General features: G+C 45.2%; 1 protein-coding gene across 2 annotated transcripts in view; it reads right to left on the bottom strand.

Annotated features, from left to right (window-relative positions):
- The window catches only part of LOC142296415 (G-protein coupled receptor family C group 6 member A-like), a 234,915-nt gene that overhangs the window by 160,358 nt on the left and 53,931 nt on the right, over positions 1–20,626 (bottom strand). For both annotated transcript variants that reach the window (XM_075340024.1, XM_075340025.1), the window contains exon 3: positions 8,133–8,981. In XM_075340024.1, the coding sequence (XP_075196139.1) occupies positions 8,133–8,981 (849 nt within the window). The remainder of the gene's footprint in view (positions 1–8,132; positions 8,982–20,626) is intronic.

Consider the following 20,626-nt stretch of genomic DNA (forward strand, 5'->3'; position numbering starts at 1 on the left):
GGCAGGTGTTTGGGCGTCTTGTTCCTGGCACAAGAGGGGCAGGCAGAGACAAAGGCGGCAACGTCCGTGCGAAGGGATGGCCACCAGTAATGGCGTACAATCGCACCCCATGTTCTCTTCTGGCCTGCATGGCCGGCTGTTTTCGAGGCATGACCCCAGTGTAACACTTTTTCCCTGTCGGTCTCAGAGACATAGGTCTTCCCGGGTGGTATCTGGGCCAGAGTGACAGGAGCCACCGGAACAATCTTGTTAGGAGAGATGATAGGTTGGATAGTCTCTTCCTCCTGCTCCAGGGGCATGAGAGACCTAGACAAGGCATCAGCGCGTATATTCTTGTCCGCGGGTCGGAAATGAAGCTGGAAGTCAAACCTGGCAAAGAATAAGGACCACCTGGCTTGCCGTGGGTTCAGTCGCTGAGCGGACCGCAGGTATTCCAGGTTCTTGTGGTCCGTGTAGATAATCACGGGGTACACTGCTCCTTCCAGGAGGTAGCGCCACTCCTCCAGAGCCAGTTTGACCGCTAATAGCTCTCGGTCACCGATGGTGTAATTACGTTCAGGTGCTGAGAAGCTTTTAGAGAAGAAACCGCAAGTCACCATCTTCCCGGAGGAGGATTTTTGCATGAGCACTGCTCCGGCTCCTGAGGAGGAAGCATCCACCTCTAAGGTGAACTGGCGGTTTAACTCTGGTCGGTGGAGTACAGGAGAGGAGGCGAATGCTCGCTTCAGGGAGCAAAATGCGGCGTCGGCCGCAGGTGACCAGTCCTTTGGATTAGCCTCCTTTTTGGTCAGAGCGGAGAGAGGAGCAGTCAGGGCGGAGAAGTGAGGAATAAACTGGCGGTAGTAGTTGGCAAATCCCAGGAACCGTTGGATTGCCTTCAGTCCAGAAGGGGGAGGCCAGTTGAGAATGGCGGAGACCTTCTTGGGATCCATCTGCAGCCCAGTCCCCGAGATGATGTATCCCAGGAAAGGAAGAGAAGACTGCTCAAAGACGCACTTCTCATATTTGGCGTAGAGACGATTCTCTCTCAGTCTTTGTAGAACCAGCTTTACGTTCTCTCTGTGGGTCTGGAGGTCCGGAGAGAAAACAAGAATGTCATCCAGATAAACTACTACACATACGTAGAGGAGGTCCCGGAAAATGTCGTTCACCAGTTCTTGGAATACGGCAGGAGCGTTACACAGACCGAAGGGCATCACACAGTATTCATAGTGCCCATCGCGAGTATTAAACGCGGTCTTCCATTCGTCCCCAGAGCGGATACGAACTAGGTTGTAGGCACCCCGAAGATCCAGTTTGGTGAACACACGGGCTCCTCTGAGCCGATCGAACAGTTCGGGGATGAGCGGTAGGGGGTACTTGTTTTTTATAGTAATCTGATTCAAGCCCCGGTAGTCAATGCATGGGCGAAGGTCACCCTCTTTCTTCTTAACGAAGAAGAAGCCTGCTCCCGCAGGAGAGGAGGATCTCCGGATGAATCCCTTTGCCAGGCTTTCCATGATGTAGGTGGACATGGCCCTGGTTTCGGCTGGAGACAACGGATATATCCGTCCTCGAGGTGGTGTTGTTCCTGGGAGCAGGTCGATGGCGCAATCGTAGGGACGGTGTGGCGGAAGTACCTCAGACTCCTTCTTGTCAAAAACGTCCGTGAAGGACCAATAGGCCGAGGGCAGACCCGGTAGGTTCTCAGGAACCGGAGGTCGTCGGACTGGTTGTATAGACTTTAGACATCTCTCATGACAGGCAGAGCCCCAACGGGTGATTTCGCCAGTACCCCAGTTGACTGAGGGTTCGTGTGTTCGCAACCAAGGAAGTCCCAGCAGGACTTGGTGGGACATGTGTGGAAGGACGTAGAGAGCGATGTTCTCGGTGTGCAGAGCACCGATACGCAGTTCCACCGGCTTCGTGATCCAGGAGATGGTATCAGAGAGGGGTCTCCCATCCACCGAGGCAATCAGTAGGGGCTTCTCGAGTAGAGTAACAGGCAGCTGGTATTTGTCCACCGTGGCCTGCTGGATAAAATTGCCTGCTGCTCCGGAGTCGAGGTATGCCTCAGCCGTGAAGCGCGTCTCTCCTGTTGATACTTGTACCGTCCACATAACTGGGTCGGAGAGAGTCCCAGCACCTAGGGTGGCCTCTCCTACCAACCCTAGGCTTTGGAGTTTCCCGGCCTTTCCGGACAGGAGCGTAGGAGATGTGTGTCCCCTCCGCAGTAAAAGCAGAGGCCCTTGGCGAGCCGCTCTGCTCGACGTTGGTCAGACTGTCGTACTCGATCAACCTGCATGGGTTCGTGGACAGGAATCCCAGCTGTAGATGACTGTGGCACAGAGGACTTCTGTGGCGGAGAGGAGTGCCGTACCGCACGTCGCTCACGAACCAGCTCTTTGGAGCGCTCCTGAAAACGAATGTCCACTCGCGTGGCTAGGGCAATCAGGGCATCTAGGGTGGAGGGCATGTCACGACCCGCCAACTCATCTTTGATGCGACTTGACAGTCCTTCCCAGAAGGCGGCTGTCAGGGCCTCATTATTCCACCCGAGTTCAGAAGCCAAAGTGCGGAAACGGATGGCGTATTGGCCCACCGTCAGTGTTCCTTGACGTAGGCGGAGAAGTGATGAAGCAGACGCAGAGGCGCGTCCCGGCTCGTCAAAGGTACTGCGAAAGGCCTGCAGGAACTCTTGAAGATCCTTGGTCATGGGGTCCTCCTTCTCCCACAAGGGGTTCATCCACGCCAGTGCCTCGCCCTCCAGGTGAGACATTATAAAGGCGACCTTGGCTTGGTCGGAGGCGAACAGATGGGGCAGCTGCGTGAAGTGAAGGGAGCATTGGTTTATGAAGCCCCTGCAGGTCTTGGGATCTCCAGCATAACGAGGAGGTGACGCCAAACGGAGTCGGGAAGCATCCGACGCGGCTGCCACTGGTGCGGGAGCCGTGGATTGCCTAGTGGGAGACCTGGGTGCTGCAGGCGTCATTGATGCTTGTAATGTGTACAGGCGAGTGTCCACGGAGGTCATAAATTGCAGCATGCGGGTCTGGACTTCACGCTGGCGTTGGAGTTCCTCTTGCAGGGCCAATAGTGCTGCAGCGGGATCCATGGCCTGATCTTACTGTCAGGGCCGGGCGGTCGGGCAGACCCAGGAGGTGGATCCACTGGACCGAACTCTAAGATGGTGGTAGGGAGTCCGGTAGCTGAAGCACTGATGGGCAGCAGAACAGTCCGTGCAAGTGAAGGTAGCGAAGGAGTCCCTGGGACCACGGAGTCACAGATGGTAGTCCGGGTGACGTAGCTCAGGTTCGGAGGCCGAGATGATGTCAGGCGGGGTCCGGAACCTTGGGAGCGAGATGACAGGTCACCGCAGGGATCCGAGATGGTACGGACTGTCAGATGGCAGACGGACAGCGTGCGGGGCTCGGGATTCAGCAGGACTGGATGGCGAGGCGGGATCAGCTCTAGAAGAGAGATACGTAAGTATGGCAGGAAAACACAAGGAGACCTGACTCCTAGCTCAGAAAACACGAAGATCAGGCCCCGCCCCCTTGGACAAGAACCCCCTTTATACCCCGTACCTGTCTAACCTCATTTCCTGTTAATGGGCGCTGGCCCTTTAAGAAAGGGTCAGTGACCGCGCGCGCGCCCTAATGCGCGCGCGCGCGGCCCGGGTGCCAGAAGCCAGGGAAGGAGGCTGAGAGGAGGACGCAGGGGAGCCGAGCAGGGCCTGGGAGGCCGTCGGGCGCCGGGATCGGCGGCCAGGAAGCCCAGGAAGGACGGGCACAAGGGACTGGGACGCGGGGAGCGTGGCAGGTGAGCCGGGGAGCGGGGCAGGGGACCCGGGAAGGGGAGCCGAGGACCCGGGGAGCGTGACAATATCTTTGGCTGACTAGACAACTAAACCACCTGCCACCAGACATTGGCATACTCTATTTGCATTTCCCAATATTTTGGGGCCTTTAAAAAATTCAGTAAGCCCTAAAAAAACAAGAAAATAAAAAAAAAATAAAAAAAAATGGTTAACTGCTACCTACTCCACATCATCAACATACACTATTATGTTCACCTCAACCTCATCCTCCACTTTGACTCCTCCTGGTTCACTTTTTTGTTGTCTTGGGAAATTCTAGCTTTCTGTAAACTCTTTTCAGAAACAAAACCCAAAAGAAAACTGCAAAACTACATTTGAAAAAAAAACACAAAACCCACAAAACAAGTGTTGGCAACCTCCTCCTCCTCCTGGTTGAAACCTGTTCTTTTTTATTATTGTTCTTTCTTAATTTAAAGGGGTTCTGTTTTCTCTTTGTGTCAACTAGGAAAACAGACTCTGTAGGTGCTTTTGTTTAAAATTGATGCTCTGTGGAGGAACTCTGCCAAGCTTAGCTGTGTCTGTCAATTGTAGAAAGACACTCTGTGAGGGGGTTCTGATTAAAATTGTTGCTTTGCGGGTGAACTCTGGCTGTGTTGGTTAATTGTGGAAAGAGGCTCTGTTAGGGCCTATATTTAAAATGCATGCTATGTGGTGAAACACTGCCAATCTTGGCTGAATGGGTCAACTATGTAAACAGGCTCTGTAAGGTGCTTTTAAAATTGTTTGTCTGTGGAAAAACTCTGAAATCCGTCTCTGTGGGGCCACTGTTGAAATTTTTAGTTTATTCATTTACTTGTTATGTAACCATGATTCCTATGGTGATAGAAGCACTTAAAGTCATTTACCTATCTGTATTTGTTTGCTGATGTCATGTGGTGTTCAGGTCCAGACTCCTTAGGTGTGATGGCAGCATCAGGCTCTGTTCACACTGCAGATCCTTACAGGCAGCCTGATTTCTCCTAGTTATTCAGCCAGAGCTGGGCGTCGTTTGTTTAAGGTGCTCTGTTTCTCAGTTCTGCAGGAGTTAATCTTTGCTGACCTAGGGAACTCTGCCAGGAGCTCAGGTTGCCACTTGCCAATCAAGATCTTCTAATTCCTCTATAATTTCCTGGATCTTACTACTTAGCGCCGATTATAGCCTCAGCATTAGCTCCAGTGATTCCTGTCTTGTTGGTGAACCTGTTTATGGTGATCTTTGTTGCGTGGTGTGAACATTGTACGTTTCTTTATACCTTTTTGTTGTTCCACTTTACACATATTGTCTCTCCGGTGTGTTTTGAGTGCAGTTTGTACGAGTTTCGATTCTCCCTTGTCCATGTCATTTGGTGGGGTTTTGTTATTGTGTATTCTGGCCTGTACCAGAGGTGGGGGAGAGGGGGAGTAAGATCAATGCTCGGACAGGAGTCAGGGTCATGCTGGAGGCTCAGACCTGGCTACCATCAAGCCTACCTCTGAGATAAGGGACAGCGCAGGGTCACAAGTCTGAAGGCCAGCCTAGAGTCCCTGTTCTGTCTTTACATACCCTGTAGCAATTGGCATGCTTGTCATCCCATTTTGCTTTCTTTTGTAGTTCATAGCCTTTGCTACAACCATTTTAGAGAGATTTTTCAGTATAGAAATTCTGATCCCTATTGATTAGTTTGGAGTTTGGAGTCTAGGGTCAAAATCGGATCAAGTCCGATTCCTGAGCTAAACTTTTTTTAAAGTCCAGGCAAACCCGAACATCCACTAGTCCACTCATCTCTAATCCTGCCATCTATGGTTAGCGTTTACACCGGGGTTGCTGTGGGAAATATGTGATTCAGATGGAACTCTGATGCAAGATTTCCTATAAGGAGGCAGAAGGAGTCACCTTGGACTCAGTCCATCCTATAGTCCGGTCAGTAATGTACGTCTTTTTAAGCAAGCATAAAAGCGCGCTCGACCAAAGTTTTCTGCACCTCAGGAAAGGACACTACTAAACAGAGGCTGAACGGAGTCCAGAGTAATTCTACTGCCACATTATAGTGAATGGATCTGTCGGAGAATTCATCTGAATCATGTCATTTGGAGATTTAGATGGAAATCCCAATGTATGTTTAAAAATAAACAAAAATTACTTGACATACAAATCTTAAAGATAGAATTAAAATAGAGTGCAAACAATAAATATACGCACACTTTTTAGTATTGTGACATTAATAGCTGTGCAGATTATTATGTTAATTATTATTAATTCACACTTATAGTATTATAAAATCATCACAATAGTTCACGTAATAATACACGTTATTGTAACATCATCACAAGAAAGGAAATCTCACAAATATACTTATAAATCTGTATTACTGGGGTCTCATCCCATTATAATGCAGCCTATAAACACAGAATTATTACAGTCTCACAATAGGTTCCAGCCTACAAATATACACACATATTATTGGGACATCTCAACATTAGAACAGAGTTCATATACACATACATAACACATACAATGGGATTCAAAAATAATCAAAAACTGTTGAGAAAGTAAAAGAAACAAAACTCTGAAGTGCAGACATCACTGGAGTAGATAGTTTACAAAACACTGTTATTCATTGTGCGCATGCTGTGTTTTTTTACGTGTTTTGCCTCATTTTTGGTGCAGTATGTTGGTTAAAACTGCATGTCTTTCCTTCCCCGGTAAAGTCTATGAGAATTCAGATATGCTGTGCGTACGTTACTTCTTTTTTCCTTGCCGTTTTGCGTGCAGAAAAAAAGAAGCAGCATGTCACTTCTTTGTACATTTTGACCAGTGAAATCCGGGATCGGCGGGTCTAACTATGATAAAAAAATGGTTCCGGACCCTAATTGATCCCAGATATCTGACTGGATTCCGGTCCCCATATAGGTCTACTAGAATCCGGCACTTAAAAATGGTGGTAGAAGGGATAGGGGGATAGGAGCAAGCACGATACTTACCGAGCCTCCGGCTCAGCTGGAACTGTTCCCTCTGCAGCTCACTCTTCTCCCGGGGCCGCTCATTAGCCTTATGCATAATCACTGTTTTCCCCGCTCACCGGAATTTCTGATTGGCTGCAATCAGACCCTACGCCCAGATAGCATCTCTTATTGGTTGGAATTACAGACCCTGTCTGCGGGTCTATCGTGGTATAAAAATAAAAAATAAATAAATAAATTGGCGTATGGTCCCCCATATTATGATACCCATCACAGATACAGTCTACGGCAACTGGTTGCAGCCCCCAGCCATGCGCTTATCTTCCCTCTGTATTTAAATAAGAGGAACCACATGCATTTAAATAAATAAATAAATAATTTCAAAAAAACAAAATGCGATCCCCCCCATTTTTGATACCCATCCATGATAAAGCCCAACAGGTGGGGGCTGGTATTCTCAGGCTGGGGAGACCCATGCTTTTTGAGCCCTTTCACCTTAACAATAGCAGCCTGCAGCCGCCCAGGATTGTCGCATCCATTAGATGTGACAGTCCCAGCTCAGCTCTTCCTGATTGCCCTGGTGTATTGGCAATCAGGGTAATAGGGGGTTAATGTCAGTCAACAGCTGCTACTTAACCCTAAATTAGTAATGGTAGGTGCCTGTGAGACCCCCATTAGTAATCTGTAAGTGAAAGTAAATAAATACAAACACAGAAAAAATCCTTTATTTGAAATAAAAGACAAAAAAGCTCCCTCTTTCACCACTTTATTAACCCCAAAACACCCCTGCAAGTCCAACGTAATCTACACGAGGTCACATGACAATTCCAGCTCTGCTACAACTGAGAAGGCACAGCGTGTGACCATAGAACAATGACCACCCACTGTGAACTTCAAGCAGAGAATGAATGAGCCACATGATCAGCGGTGACGTCACTCAGGCTATTTGTAGTCACAGCTGGAGGTTCCCATGACCGCAAATCACTTGATTGATGTCACAGCTGATCATGCAGCTCATTCAGTTGCTGCCTGGACCTCACAGTGGGCGGTCATGTTCTATGGTTGCTCGGTGTGATTTCAGATGTAGCAGTGCTGGGAATTGGCTTACATAAAGTGGTGGAAGAGGGTGGTTTTTGTCTTTTATTTCAAATAAAGGATTTTTCTCTGTGTTTATGTTAATTTAGCTATTGAAAGTAATAGCTATCAAATGTTCCAGTATGGTTTGATGTTTATATAAGAATGAGTTGAGCATTCACTATTATAAGTTCCAGTACCATTATAACTATTATTATCTATGTAGATAACATGATAAAATTATGATTTTAACTTACCACAACTGAATAGCTTCACTTACCATCTTAGGAGTAAATGTGTTGTGTTTGTCACATGTATCATAGTCGCACACAATATTTCGAATAGCTTGAGCTATAGCAGTAATTGCCAAAGATGTACTGAACAAAGAACTCTTCTCAATATTTTGCACTAAGAGATCATCATTTTCCATGTAGATGTCCGTCACATTATTTTGGCAAGTCAGTGTCATTAACGGATCACTAACACAGTTTGCGGAAGATGAATTCATACACTTTTGTTGTTCCGGTCTTTTAGTACAATTAAATCTGAGTTCTTTATACTCTTGAAGAAACTCATTTGTAGAGCCATTTTTTGGAGGTTTAAGGTTCTTCAGATATTGTGAAAATCCTGGAACTGTGACAGATTTAAAGGTCAGACCGATAACAGTTCCAATTTTATGAATGTTTGGAATACTGGAAATGCCTCTTAAATTTACCCAAATGTCACTTGCTAGCCAGGTTTTTGATACGTTCTGTGCAATTACTAAGTTGAATAATTTACTCACAACAGAAGTCCTTAAGAAGACAACCACAACATTTGTGGTGTTCTTAATTAGTTCATTCATTGTGTCATTCAATGTATCATTAAAGTGAATATGATCTACAGTGGCTGGAATTGTTTTGGAAAAGGCAGTGCATATTCCATTTTGCTTAAAAAGAAAAGATAAACTCAGTGATGCAGAATTCCCATAGTCATCATCTGTTGCAATAACTCCTACCCAGTTCCATCCAAATTTTTTGATTAGTTGAACCATAGCTTCAGTCTGATACTTATCACTTGGAATAGTACGCAAAAAGGATGGAAACCTCAGTTGATCTGCGAGAGTAACAGCTGATGATGTTGGACTTATCTATAAAAAAAAGAAAAAATTGATAAATATTAGTACTCCAATCACTTAATTTAGTTACACATTGTAACAATATTTGAAACACTTTCCAATAAGCACTTCATAGCCCTCAAATAATGCCTAAAAAGCACAAGGTTATAAAGCAATTCAAGGTCTGTGGAAAAAGTAATATTAAATTCATTGTCTTCAACTGGATTGTCCTGAACTGGACTGGTCCATTTTGTTGTGGAGATACTATCTTGTGCAGGCTCCAGTGTACAATAAAGATTGTATTCAGCATCACAGGTGGCTTTTTCAGACCCAAGCAGACTAGATTGTCCTCCGAAAGTGTGGAGAACCTCACACCTCAGCTGTAGATTGGGTGCATGAATAATTTGCAAAAATTTCATCACTAAATTTGCATCTCTTGGCCCAAAAATGCAAAAAAAAACCCCAGTTTTCATGTGGTTTTCTGCCAGGAGGTGCAAATTTGGTGCTGAAATCTGGTGCAGCCATTTTAGCACCAAATTTGCAACTCCTGGCAGAAAAATGTACTGAAACGGCATCAAAACTGTTTTTTACATTTTTTTTCTTTTTTGGCCAAGAGATGCAAATTTGATGATGAAACATTTACACCATATTCATGCACCCACCCCCTGGCAAAAAAATCACATGACTACTGCATTATATGCCATGCGCGTTTTTTGCCAGGAGGTGTAGATTCGGTGCAGGAATTTGCTATTGAAATTTCAGCACCAAATCTGCATCTCTTGGCAAAAAAAATACTACTGTTTTTACAGAGATGTTATTATTATTATTATTATTGCGCCAATTATTCCATGGCTAGAGGTTGGCGGACTCGCAGATAACCGGCAGGTCCCTGCTAATTTAAAAGAAAAAAAATCCGGATCCGGTCCGAAATCCAGTTCCCATATAAGTCTTTGGGGAATCACCGAAAATCCGTCATGGTGGAAAGCTGCTTCCAGGTCACACATTCCCTTCCGGAGCTGACAATTAACCCTCATTGAATATTCATTGCTTTCCCCGCCCACTGCTGAGCGTAATTGGTTGCAGTTAGACAAGCACCCACCCTGAGTGGCAGCATGTCAACTGACTGCAACCAATCACCGGCGCCAGGATGGTCGGTGGGCGGGGAAAGCAGTGCAGATGTCTGCGGGTCAGTAACATGGTATAAAAATAAATTAATAAATAAAACAATTGCCGTAGGGCTCTCTGTATTCTGATACCGAGCACAGATAAAGCCCACGGTTACAGGCTGCAGCCGTCAGCTGTCAGACTTTATCTTGTCTGTGTATTAAAATACGGCCGGAGTCACACTTGCGAGGGAATGCATCACCCGGCACGGCCTGAAGCTCTCCGGACACGAATATGCACCTGCATAGAAATACATGCAGCCGACCCACTCTTGTCATGAGAGTGTGAGGCCGCATCACATGGCACGGTGAGAGTTCCTCGCACATGTGATTTCAGCCTAAGTGGAACCGCATATGGCTTTTTGTTTTCAATTATTTAAATAAATACTTAAAAAAAAAAAACGACTTGCGGTTCCACCCAAATTTGATACCCATCCAAGATAAAGCCTGACAGCTGGGGCTGGAATTCTGAGACTGGGGAGGTCCAGCCTAAAATTATCAGCCTGCAGCCACCTGGAATTGTTGCATCCATTAGATGCAGCAATATCAGTGCTCTACCCGCCTCTTCCCAATTGCCTTGATGCGGTGGTAATTGGGGTAATAAGGAGTTAATGCCCACAGCAGCCACTAAGTCCTGGATTAGTGATGGCAGCATCTATGACACACCCATCACTAACCTGTAACTGAAAGTTAATAAACACAAAGAATGAAAAAATATAAAATACAAAAAAACCCTCTTTCACCACTTTATTAAACCTAAAACACCCCTGAAGTCAGACGTAATCCACACGAGATCCCACGGCGATTCAGCTCTGCTACATCCTAACCTCACAGCGAGTGCCATAGTGCATGACTGCCTGCTGTGAGCTCCTGTGAATGAATGAGCCGCAGCAATCAGTGGTGATGTCACTCCGGTTATTTGCGATCACAGCTGGAGGTTCCCACCTGTGACCGTAGGTGACCTGACCTCAGAGGACCTCTGATGACCTGATTAAACTCAGTGAACTCACCTGCATCTCCTGGCAGAAAATTGTGGGTTTTTTTGCCAAGAGATGTAGATTTGGTGTTCCTGCAGTTACACACTCAGTATACAAAATATATCAAGGAGGTGTACATCTGAATATATAAATGATAACCAGTCAAAATACAGTCATATGAAAAAGTTTGGGCACCCCTATTAATGTTAACCTTTTTTCTTTATAACAATTTGGGTTTTTGCAACAGCTATTTCAGTTTCATATATCTAATAACTGATGGACTAAGTAATATTTTTGGATTGAAATGAGGTTTATTGTACTAACAGAAAATGTGCAATCCGCATTTAAACAAAATTTGACCGGTGCAAAAGTATGGGCACCTCAACATAAAAGTGACATTAATATTTTGTAGATCCTCCTTTTGCAAAAATAACAGCCTCTAGTCGCTTCCTGTAGCTTTTAATGAGTTCCTGGATCCTGGATGAAGGTATATTTGACCATTCCTGTTTACAAAACAATTCCAGTTTAGTTAAGTTTGATGGTCGCCGAGCATGGACAGCACGTTTCCAATTATCCCACAGATGTTCAATGATATTCAGGTCTGGGGACTGGGATGGCCATTCCAGAACATTATAATTGTTCCTCTGCATGAATGCCTGAGTAGATTTGGTACGGTGTTTTGGATCATTGTCTTGCTGAAATATCCATCCCCTGCGTAACTTCAACTTCGTCACTGATTCTTACACGTTATTGTCAAGAATATGCTGATACTGAGTTGAATCCATGCGACCCTCAACTTTAACAAGATTCCCGGTGCCGGCATTGGCCACACAGCCCCAAAGCATGATGGAACCTCCACCAAATTTTACTGTGGGTAGCAAGTGCTTTTCTTGGAATGCCATGTTTTTTTGCCTCCATGCATAACGCCATTTTATGACCAAACAACTCAATCTTTGTTTCATCAGTCCACAGGATCTTCTTCCAAAATGTAACCGGCTTGTCCAAATGTGTTTTTGCATACCTCAGGTGACTCTGTTTGTGGCGTGCTTGCAGAAACGGCTTCTTTTGCATCCCTCTCCCATACAGCTTCTCCTTGTGCAACATGCGCTGTATTGTTGACCGATGCACATTGACACCATCTGCAGCAAGATGATGCTGCAGGTCTTTGGAGGTGGTCTGTGGATTGTCCTTGACTTTTCTCACCATTCTTCTTCTCTGCCTTTCTGATATTTTTCTTGGCCTGCCCCTTCTGGGCTTAACAAGAACTGTACCTGTGTTCTTCCATTTCCTTACTATGTTCCTCATAGTGGAAACTGACAGTTTAAATCTCTGAGACAACTTTTTTTTATACTTCCCCTGAACAACTATGTTGAATAATCTTTGTTTTCAGATCATTTGAGGGTTGTTTTGAGGAGCCCATGATGCCACTCTTCATAGGAGATTCAAATAGGAGAACAACTTGCAAGTGGCCACCTTAAATACCTTTTCTCGTGATTGGATAGACCTGCCTATGAAGTTAAAAGCTCAATGAGGTTACAAAACCAATTTATTGCTTTAGTAAGTCAGTAAAAAGTAGTTAGGAGTAATCAAATCAAGAAATTGATAAGGGTGTCCATACTTTTGCACCGATCAAATATTGTTTAAATGCGGATTGCACATTTTCTGTTAGTACAATAAACCTCATTTAAATCCAGAAATATTACTGAGTCAATCAGTTATTAGATATATAAAACTGAAATAGCTGTTGCAAAAACCCAAATTGTTATAAAGAAAAAAGGTTAACATTAATAGGGGTGCCAAAACTTTTTCATATGACTGTATAAAGTATGATGGCGGTGGCACACTGGGTAATAATGGGGTTAGGGCCTGCTTTGTATTATCAGCTGGTACTAAGCCCAAAATTCATGGTGTCACGCCAAATTATACATGGCCACCAGGAATTTCTAGTAAACAGTAAAAAACACAACACAATTTTTTTTTTATTAGAAATAAAACAAAAAAAATTTAGAGACTCAATCTTTATTATAAAAGAATACTTAGTCTGACGTAGTCCACAGGGAGACCAATGTCAGCTCTGCTTCATCGCTCTGTACAGACAAGCATTTCTACAGAGCGAAAAGCAGGTTGACACTGACAGCGACAGTCAAAGTTCAATCGAGTCCATGGCTAAGTGTTATGATTCAGGGACCGAGGAGGATCAAAAAATGCGGAATCCCAAAAGGTAACAGAGTGGCTTGAACCTTAACAGACTGCAGACATAATCCTGACACACAACTAGAAGTAGCCATGGGACGAGTCTACGATGACCTAGTCGTCTCGACATAGCGGGAGAACGAAATATTCTTACAGATAGAGATATAAGAAAGCTAATTTGCCTCGGATCAATCCCCAAAGATATAGATAGCCTGGGCGCTAAAGACTACGGTGATATAGGAAAACACAATACAAAGCTAGAAAAACAGATTCAGAAAAGGTGAGGCCCAAACTATCTTTATAGGAAATGATAGGAAGGAGCACTGTCTGCAGCCATAAAAACCCTAATAAATACCAGCACGCCTGATATGGAAAAACCCTGAGGCCACAAGGCCTCTCCCCCACTATATCAGTACTCTGATGTCACTAGAATCCAAAAACACTAATATTGATGAGGGACTAAATTTAATACCAAGCATGACAAAACATAATACATTGCAGAATCATGGAGCTAAATATACAGACACTCCCAGAAGGGAATGATCCAATTCCACCAGGAACTTCACACAGGAAAAATAGAAATCAAGCCATAGTATCAAAACAGAACAAACAACAAGAAAATAGAAACAATAAGCAGAGATACCAAGACCAACTTATCTTGAGAGGAGTTCTGGTAGAGAGCAGGGCTGGTTTCAGAATGTCCTTAACACACAGTAAATCAATTGAGCACCTGCAAGTAACAGGAGAAAACTACTTAGTTATATAGTCCCAATCTGAAAAGCCTGATTGCTAGTCTTTTACAGGCGTGTGGCTCTGTCAGCACTGACCAGAAGAGGGAGCCCCAAACTGGAAAATGTATTCACAACAGCTAAGCATTGGACTCGGATCAACCCTGACGTCACCGTGACAACTGCGGAAAAAAGCCAAAGACTGCCAAGTGACATGTAGTGCAGTGAAAACCACCGGAAGTTAATGATCAGACCCGGAAGCAGAAGCGGCTGGGAGACAGCGGGTCTGCAGGACACGTTACGGAACCGGTAAGTATAATGACAATGTTTATTATTAACTATATCCTTTACTTTACAGCCCCCCGCCCCATCCCATTACTGTAAAGTCGAAGCTCGGAGTTCGGATGCAAGTTCGCATTATCTCCAGCCGCGAACTTGCACTTTACAAAAAAATCTCGGCCGAGTCTCCCAATCCCGAGCACTGGGGGTTCGCCCATCGCTACTGCTGAATATTGTTTAATAATGGAGGGGAATGGTAGACACTTTTCCATTATAATCCCTGAAGATTGGTGTTGGCCAGCCTTGTCTTTATTGGCATCCTAGGGTTACATTCCCTCGATGAGTTTTTTGTGAGTTTTTGATGTTGCAGATTTTCTGCAGCATTTCTGCACCTATTATACAAATTAAATTACTTGCATATTTTTACATAGCTGTTTGAATGCAGTTGTTATACGCGTTGTTATCGATGCTACGATTTTTGTTTAGTTTTGGTAAGTCATGTTTTAAATTTAGCTCCTTTATTTCTGATACTTTCTTGTATTTGGCTTTGAGAAATCTTTATAGCTACAATCATATGTGGATGACCCGAGCATGAAAGTGTGTGTTATCCAAGTGCAGTGCGATATATGCACAGGCTGACAGCTGTGATCTGATCGCAAGATTGGATTACAGTATAATGACACTCGGCTCACGCTTACAGCAGAATGGGAGCCAAGAGTCATTATCATATTGCATGCAATGCTCTCGCATCGGATGCCATACACCAATGTGACTCCAGTCTTAGCAAGCTTCACAGCACTACTTGCTTGAGTAAAGGCCCCGTCACACTAAGCAACATCGCTAGCAACATCGCTGCTAACGAACAACTTTTGTGACGTTGCTAGCGATGTTGCTGTGTGGGACATCCAGCAACAACCTGGCCCCTGCTGTGAGGTCGTTGGTTGTTGCTGAATGTCCTGGGCCATTTTTTAGTTGTTGCTGTCCCACTGTGAAGCACAGATCGCTGTGTGTGACAGCGAGACAGCAACAACTAAATGTGCAGGCAGCAGGAGCCGGCTTCTGCGGAGGCTGGTAACCAATGTAAACATCGGGTAACCAAGAAGCCCTGTCCTTGGTTACCCGATATTTACCTTTGTTACCAGCCTCCGCCGCTCTCACTGTCAGTGCCGGCTCCTGCTCTGTGCACATGTAGCTGCAGGACACATCGGGTTAATTAACCCGATGTGTGCTGTAGCTAGGAGAGCAGGGAGCCAGCGCTAAGCATTGTGCGCTGCTCCCTGCTCTGTGCACATTTAGCTGCAGCACACATCGGGTAATTAACCCGATGTGTGCTGTAACTAGGAGAGCAGGGAGCCAGCGCTAAGCATTGTGCGCTGCTCCCTGCTCTGTGCACATGTAGCTGCAGTACACATCGGGTAATTAACCCGATGTGTGCTGTAACTAGGAGAGCAGGGAGCCAGCGCTCAGTGTGCGCTGCTCCCTGCTCTCTGCACGTGTAGCTGCGTGCGCTGGTAACCAAGGTAAATATCGGGTTGGTTACCCGATATTTACCTTAGTTACCAAGCGCAGCATCTTCCACGCAGCGCTGGGGGCTGGTCACTGGTTGCTGGTGAGCTCACCAGCAACTCGTGTAGCGACGCTCCAGCGATCCCTGCCAGGTCAGGTTGCTGGTGGGATCGCTGGAGCGTCGCAGTGTGACATCTCACCAGCAACCTCCTAGCAACTTACCAGCGATCCCTATCGTTGTTGGGATCGCTGGTAAGTTGCTTAGTGTGACTGGACCTTTACTCTGACTGTTTTCTCAGTGTGCCCTTCCCTCCCTTCTCTATAGATCTTAATCATGTCGTCCTAAATCATGTTGGGGTAATCACAACTGGCTCCTGTGGTGAGCTGGTGGTGATCCCTCCAGATGAATGCTGATTTGAACAATAGACATGCGCAGCTAAAAGGTGCAGGTGGATCCGTGATGCACCCGCACCTGTTAACCTTTTAGATCACGTTGTCAAAATGTGACAGCGCAATTTAAATAGTCGCAGCAGGGAATGCACCTTTCCTTGCCACCATCGAATGCCCTGTGACGTGATCACGGGGAACCGATGATTACCATGGTAGTAATGGATCATGTGATGACTCCTGTCGCTATCATGATATAGTTCCTGTTAGAATCGACAAAGCGCTACATTACTGCTGATTACAGCTGTGCAGCTCTGATCAACAGAAAGGAACAAGTGATCAGACTCCTGACCCTTATAGTCCCCTAGGGGGACTAGTAAAATAAAAAAAGTTAAAAAAAAAGATTAAAAAAAATGTAAAAAAATAAAAAAAACCTAAAAGTTCAAATCACTCCCCATTCGCCTCACTGAAACTTAAACGGTTAAAAAAATAAAACGAAAAAAAATAAAACATATTTGGTATCACACATCATTCATAAATGCCTGTTCTATCAAAACATAAAATCATTTAATCTGATGGGTAAAAGGCGTAGCGGAAAAAAAATTCCAAACGCCAAAATTACGGTTTTTGGTCATCGAAAATTTTGCACAAAATGCACTAACAGGTGATCAAAATGTAGAATCTACACAAAAATGGTGCCACTAGAAATGTCAGCTTGAGGCACAAAAAAAACATGCCATCACTGAACCCCATATCCTAAAAAATTAGAATGCTATTGGTCGTGAAATATGGTGCAAAAAGTGTGCAACTTTTTTTGGAGAAAAGTCTGAATTTTTCTTAACCCCTTACATAAAAGTAAACCTATACATGTTTGGTATCTACAAATTCATATTGACTGGGGGCATCACACTGAGACATCAATTTTACCATATAGTGAACTCGGTAAATAAAATATCCTCAAAACAATCAAGCAATTGCACGTTTTTAGCAATTTTTCCACACTTGAAATTTGTTTGCCTTTTCCAGTACACTATATGGTAAAAATCATGATTTCATTTAAAATTACAACTCGTCACGCAAAAAACAAGCCCTCATATGGCAAGATTGACAGAAAAATAAAAAAGTTATGGCTCTCGGAAGAAGTGGTGCAAAAAAACAAAAACGACAAATGGAAAATTGCTCGTCTTGAGGGGGTTAATAAGCAATTATAATTTGATCCGAAAGTAATTTGACAGTCAAAATTTTTTTCACTAAATTTTAGCAGTTTTTCAGAGTGGATCATAGTGACCATTTAAGCATTTCTATACTCTATTACAATTCACTACTATGAAAAATGAAGGTAAAGTCTCTTTGAATAACATCAGTCTCTCAAAACTGCAGTAATTAGAAAAAAATCTTTATGACATTGATAAGGTCATGGCATTAAATTGAAGTCTCGTGGCTTATGCAACTTAACCAAGTTAGAACATCTGACAAATAGCTTAATCAATTCAACACTGAGTTTTTTATCATTATTAATATTATCATTAGAGATGAGTGAACTGGTCGCGGTTCGGCTTGAGCTTGGTTCGTCGAACAGAGGTCTAGATCGAGTTTGGTTCGGCGAACCGGTTTGGCGAACCACTCGAACCCATAGAAAACAATGGGAGGCAATCACAAACACATAAAAACACCTAAAAAACACCCTCAAAGGTGTCCAAAAGGTGACAAACAACTCACAACACAACACAAACACATGGGAAAGTGATAAGGACATATACCCATGCGAAAACAAAAGAGCTGTACAAGGAAAAAGAGGAGACACAGATATATGAGTATATGCAAGGGAACATCGATGCCATTACTGTGCAACTTAAGCCCTGCTCATTTTAGGCTTCCAATATGGATAAATTGCCTGAGCTCACCACGTTCGCCTTGGAGATATTGTCGTGTCCCGCAGCCAGCGTTCTCTCGGAACGTGTCCTCAGTGCTGCTGGGGGTGTGCTGACAGATAAGCACATGCGTCTGTCCACTGACAATGTGGACAAACTAACGTTCACCAAAATGAGGAAGTCATGGGTCACAGAGGACTTTTCTTCCCCGGGGTCAGCCAGGGGAGACGAAAGGCACGTGTATTTTTGAGAGTGCTTCATGCAAAGCATCTTTTTCATTTTGAAAAGGGGGATCAACTGATGCCAGTCAAGTGGGGGGGGTGTGTGTGGCCCAATTAGTGGCAATGAGGGAGACTGTGGTTGGAGTCCCTTGCTGTGTTTCTAAAAGAACCAAGATGAACAAGTCATGGCTCTCAGAGGACTTTTCTTCCCCTGGGTCAGCCAGGGGAGGTGAAAGGCACGCGTATTTTTGAGAGTGCTTCATGCAAAGCATCTTTTTCATTTTGAAAAGGGGGGTAAACTGATGCCAGTGGGGGGTGTGTGTGGCCCAATTAGTGGCAACGAGGGAGACTGTGGTTGGAGTCCCCTCGCTGTGTTTTACATGATTTTCAAAGGGCATGACATGCCTAAGAGGTTTAGTTTCAGCATCTCAAACTTGTTGGCTACAGAAAGGCTGCCTTTACACCCTTTTGAGACTGAGAATTTTCGAGACCTTATGCCCATTGCAGTGCCCCAAGAGCCGATGGCCACTCAGCACTCCTTCTCCAAGAAAGGGGTGCCTGTGCTACCATAGCAGGTTGCCCACAACATCACCGATTCCTTGAGAAACTCTGTGTGTGACAGGGTGCATTTCACCATAGATACTTGGACCAGTAAGCATGGACAGGGGAGTTACATGTTGCTGATTGGGCACTGGGTAACTATGGTGAGAGATGGAGAAGGGTCTCCTGTACAAGTCTTTCTGTCCCCACGAGTTGTGTGTCAATTCTTCCTCTGTATGTACAAGTTCCTCCACTGCTTCTGCCTCCTCAACCTTGTGTTGGTCCTGACCTCGGGCCAAACCCTGTGTGGTCAGGCCACCCTTCCTTGTAATTGCGCCCAAGGAATCCTACACACCTCCTTACTATGCGCGCAGCAGAGCTCAACAGCATGATGCGGTCGACTCTTTACTTAGAAATGTCGGGGAAATGTGAGTCACACCGCTGAGGAGTTGCGGGCGGTAAGCTCTGGAGAGTGAGACAGAGTTTCATCAATGGTTGTCTCCACTCAACCAGCAGCCAGGGAATGCCGGGTGCAACAATGATGCAAAACAGTCTGCGGCCCTTCTTCAGGGCGATGTGACATACGTGCCTTGTATGGCTCACGTGTTGAATCTGATTCTCCAGCAATTTTTAAAACACTATCCCGGCCTACATGTCCTTCTGTTGAAGGCACGGTGTAACGCCTGCCTGGATCGACACACTCAGACGGGTTGTAAAGGATAGGCTAGAGGGAAGCCACTCACCAAGTTGGACCCCCAGAACCCTGAAACCCTTTAACCCCTATACAGTGATTTGGAATTACACAGGGCCCAAGTTGATCAATACCTGTGGAAGGCTGCAGTTCCAGAGAATAGTAGTCATGCAGGGTCAAAACATTAATTGAGGAAGAGGAACAGAATGGGAGGGACAGGACTTAATCAGAAAACAAGCAGAGGTGAAATGCGGATCGGCCAACGAGGTACATAAACAGCAAGCAAGAAAAGTAGTCAGGTAACAAGCACACAAAATCATAAAACTGAACTGGGGGTAACAGTAACCAGAGGTTCATAGCTATGTCTGGCAGTGGTCTGCAGACAGGATGGGCCTAAAAAAGGGTGTGGTGTCTTCCCATTAGTTGTAGCTGAATGATGGTACTTCATCTGTGAGATACCCACCACCTGCATTCAGCCAGTGGTTCTGCATCTGTCAAGGTAATGCAACCCAGTGGGTGACCATAACCTGCATCCACCTGCGCCGCTGGCGTCGACTCCTCTCCCATCATCAGCACTATGCACGAAAGGAACACATTGTCACCTGGCGACCGGAGCACAAATTGACGGAGCAGACTCCGGTGGTGACGTAACAGCCGTGTGCGGCAATGATGCAAACCTGGCTGTGGGCCTTCGTCAGGGCAATGTGACACACGTGCCTTGTATGGCTCACGTGTTGAATCTGATTCTCCAGCAATTTTTAAAACACCATCCTGGCCTACATGGCCTTGTGTGGCGGGCACGCTCGCTATGTGCTCACTTCCATCATTCGCACCCAGCAGCTCCACAACTTTCATCGCTCCTGAAGTCTTAAGGTCTGGCGGTTAAACGCCTGAAATGCGATGTTCCGACACGCAGGAATTGGAATCTGCACATGTTGCAGCATCTGTGGCAGCACCGCCGAGCCCTGCTGAAATACGTTATGACGTATACCCTGGGCTAACTTGATCCAGAGGTGGTGCAGATCACGCTGCTGGAGTGGTGTCAGATCAAGGACATATGCACCCTTCTACACAGTTTACAAATGTCGACGAAGATGTTTACCACTGGCGATGCCATTCTCA

Source organism: Anomaloglossus baeobatrachus, chromosome 3 (genome assembly GCF_048569485.1).
Source record: "Anomaloglossus baeobatrachus isolate aAnoBae1 chromosome 3, aAnoBae1.hap1, whole genome shotgun sequence".
Classification (NCBI taxonomy): domain Eukaryota; kingdom Metazoa; phylum Chordata; class Amphibia; order Anura; family Aromobatidae; genus Anomaloglossus; species Anomaloglossus baeobatrachus.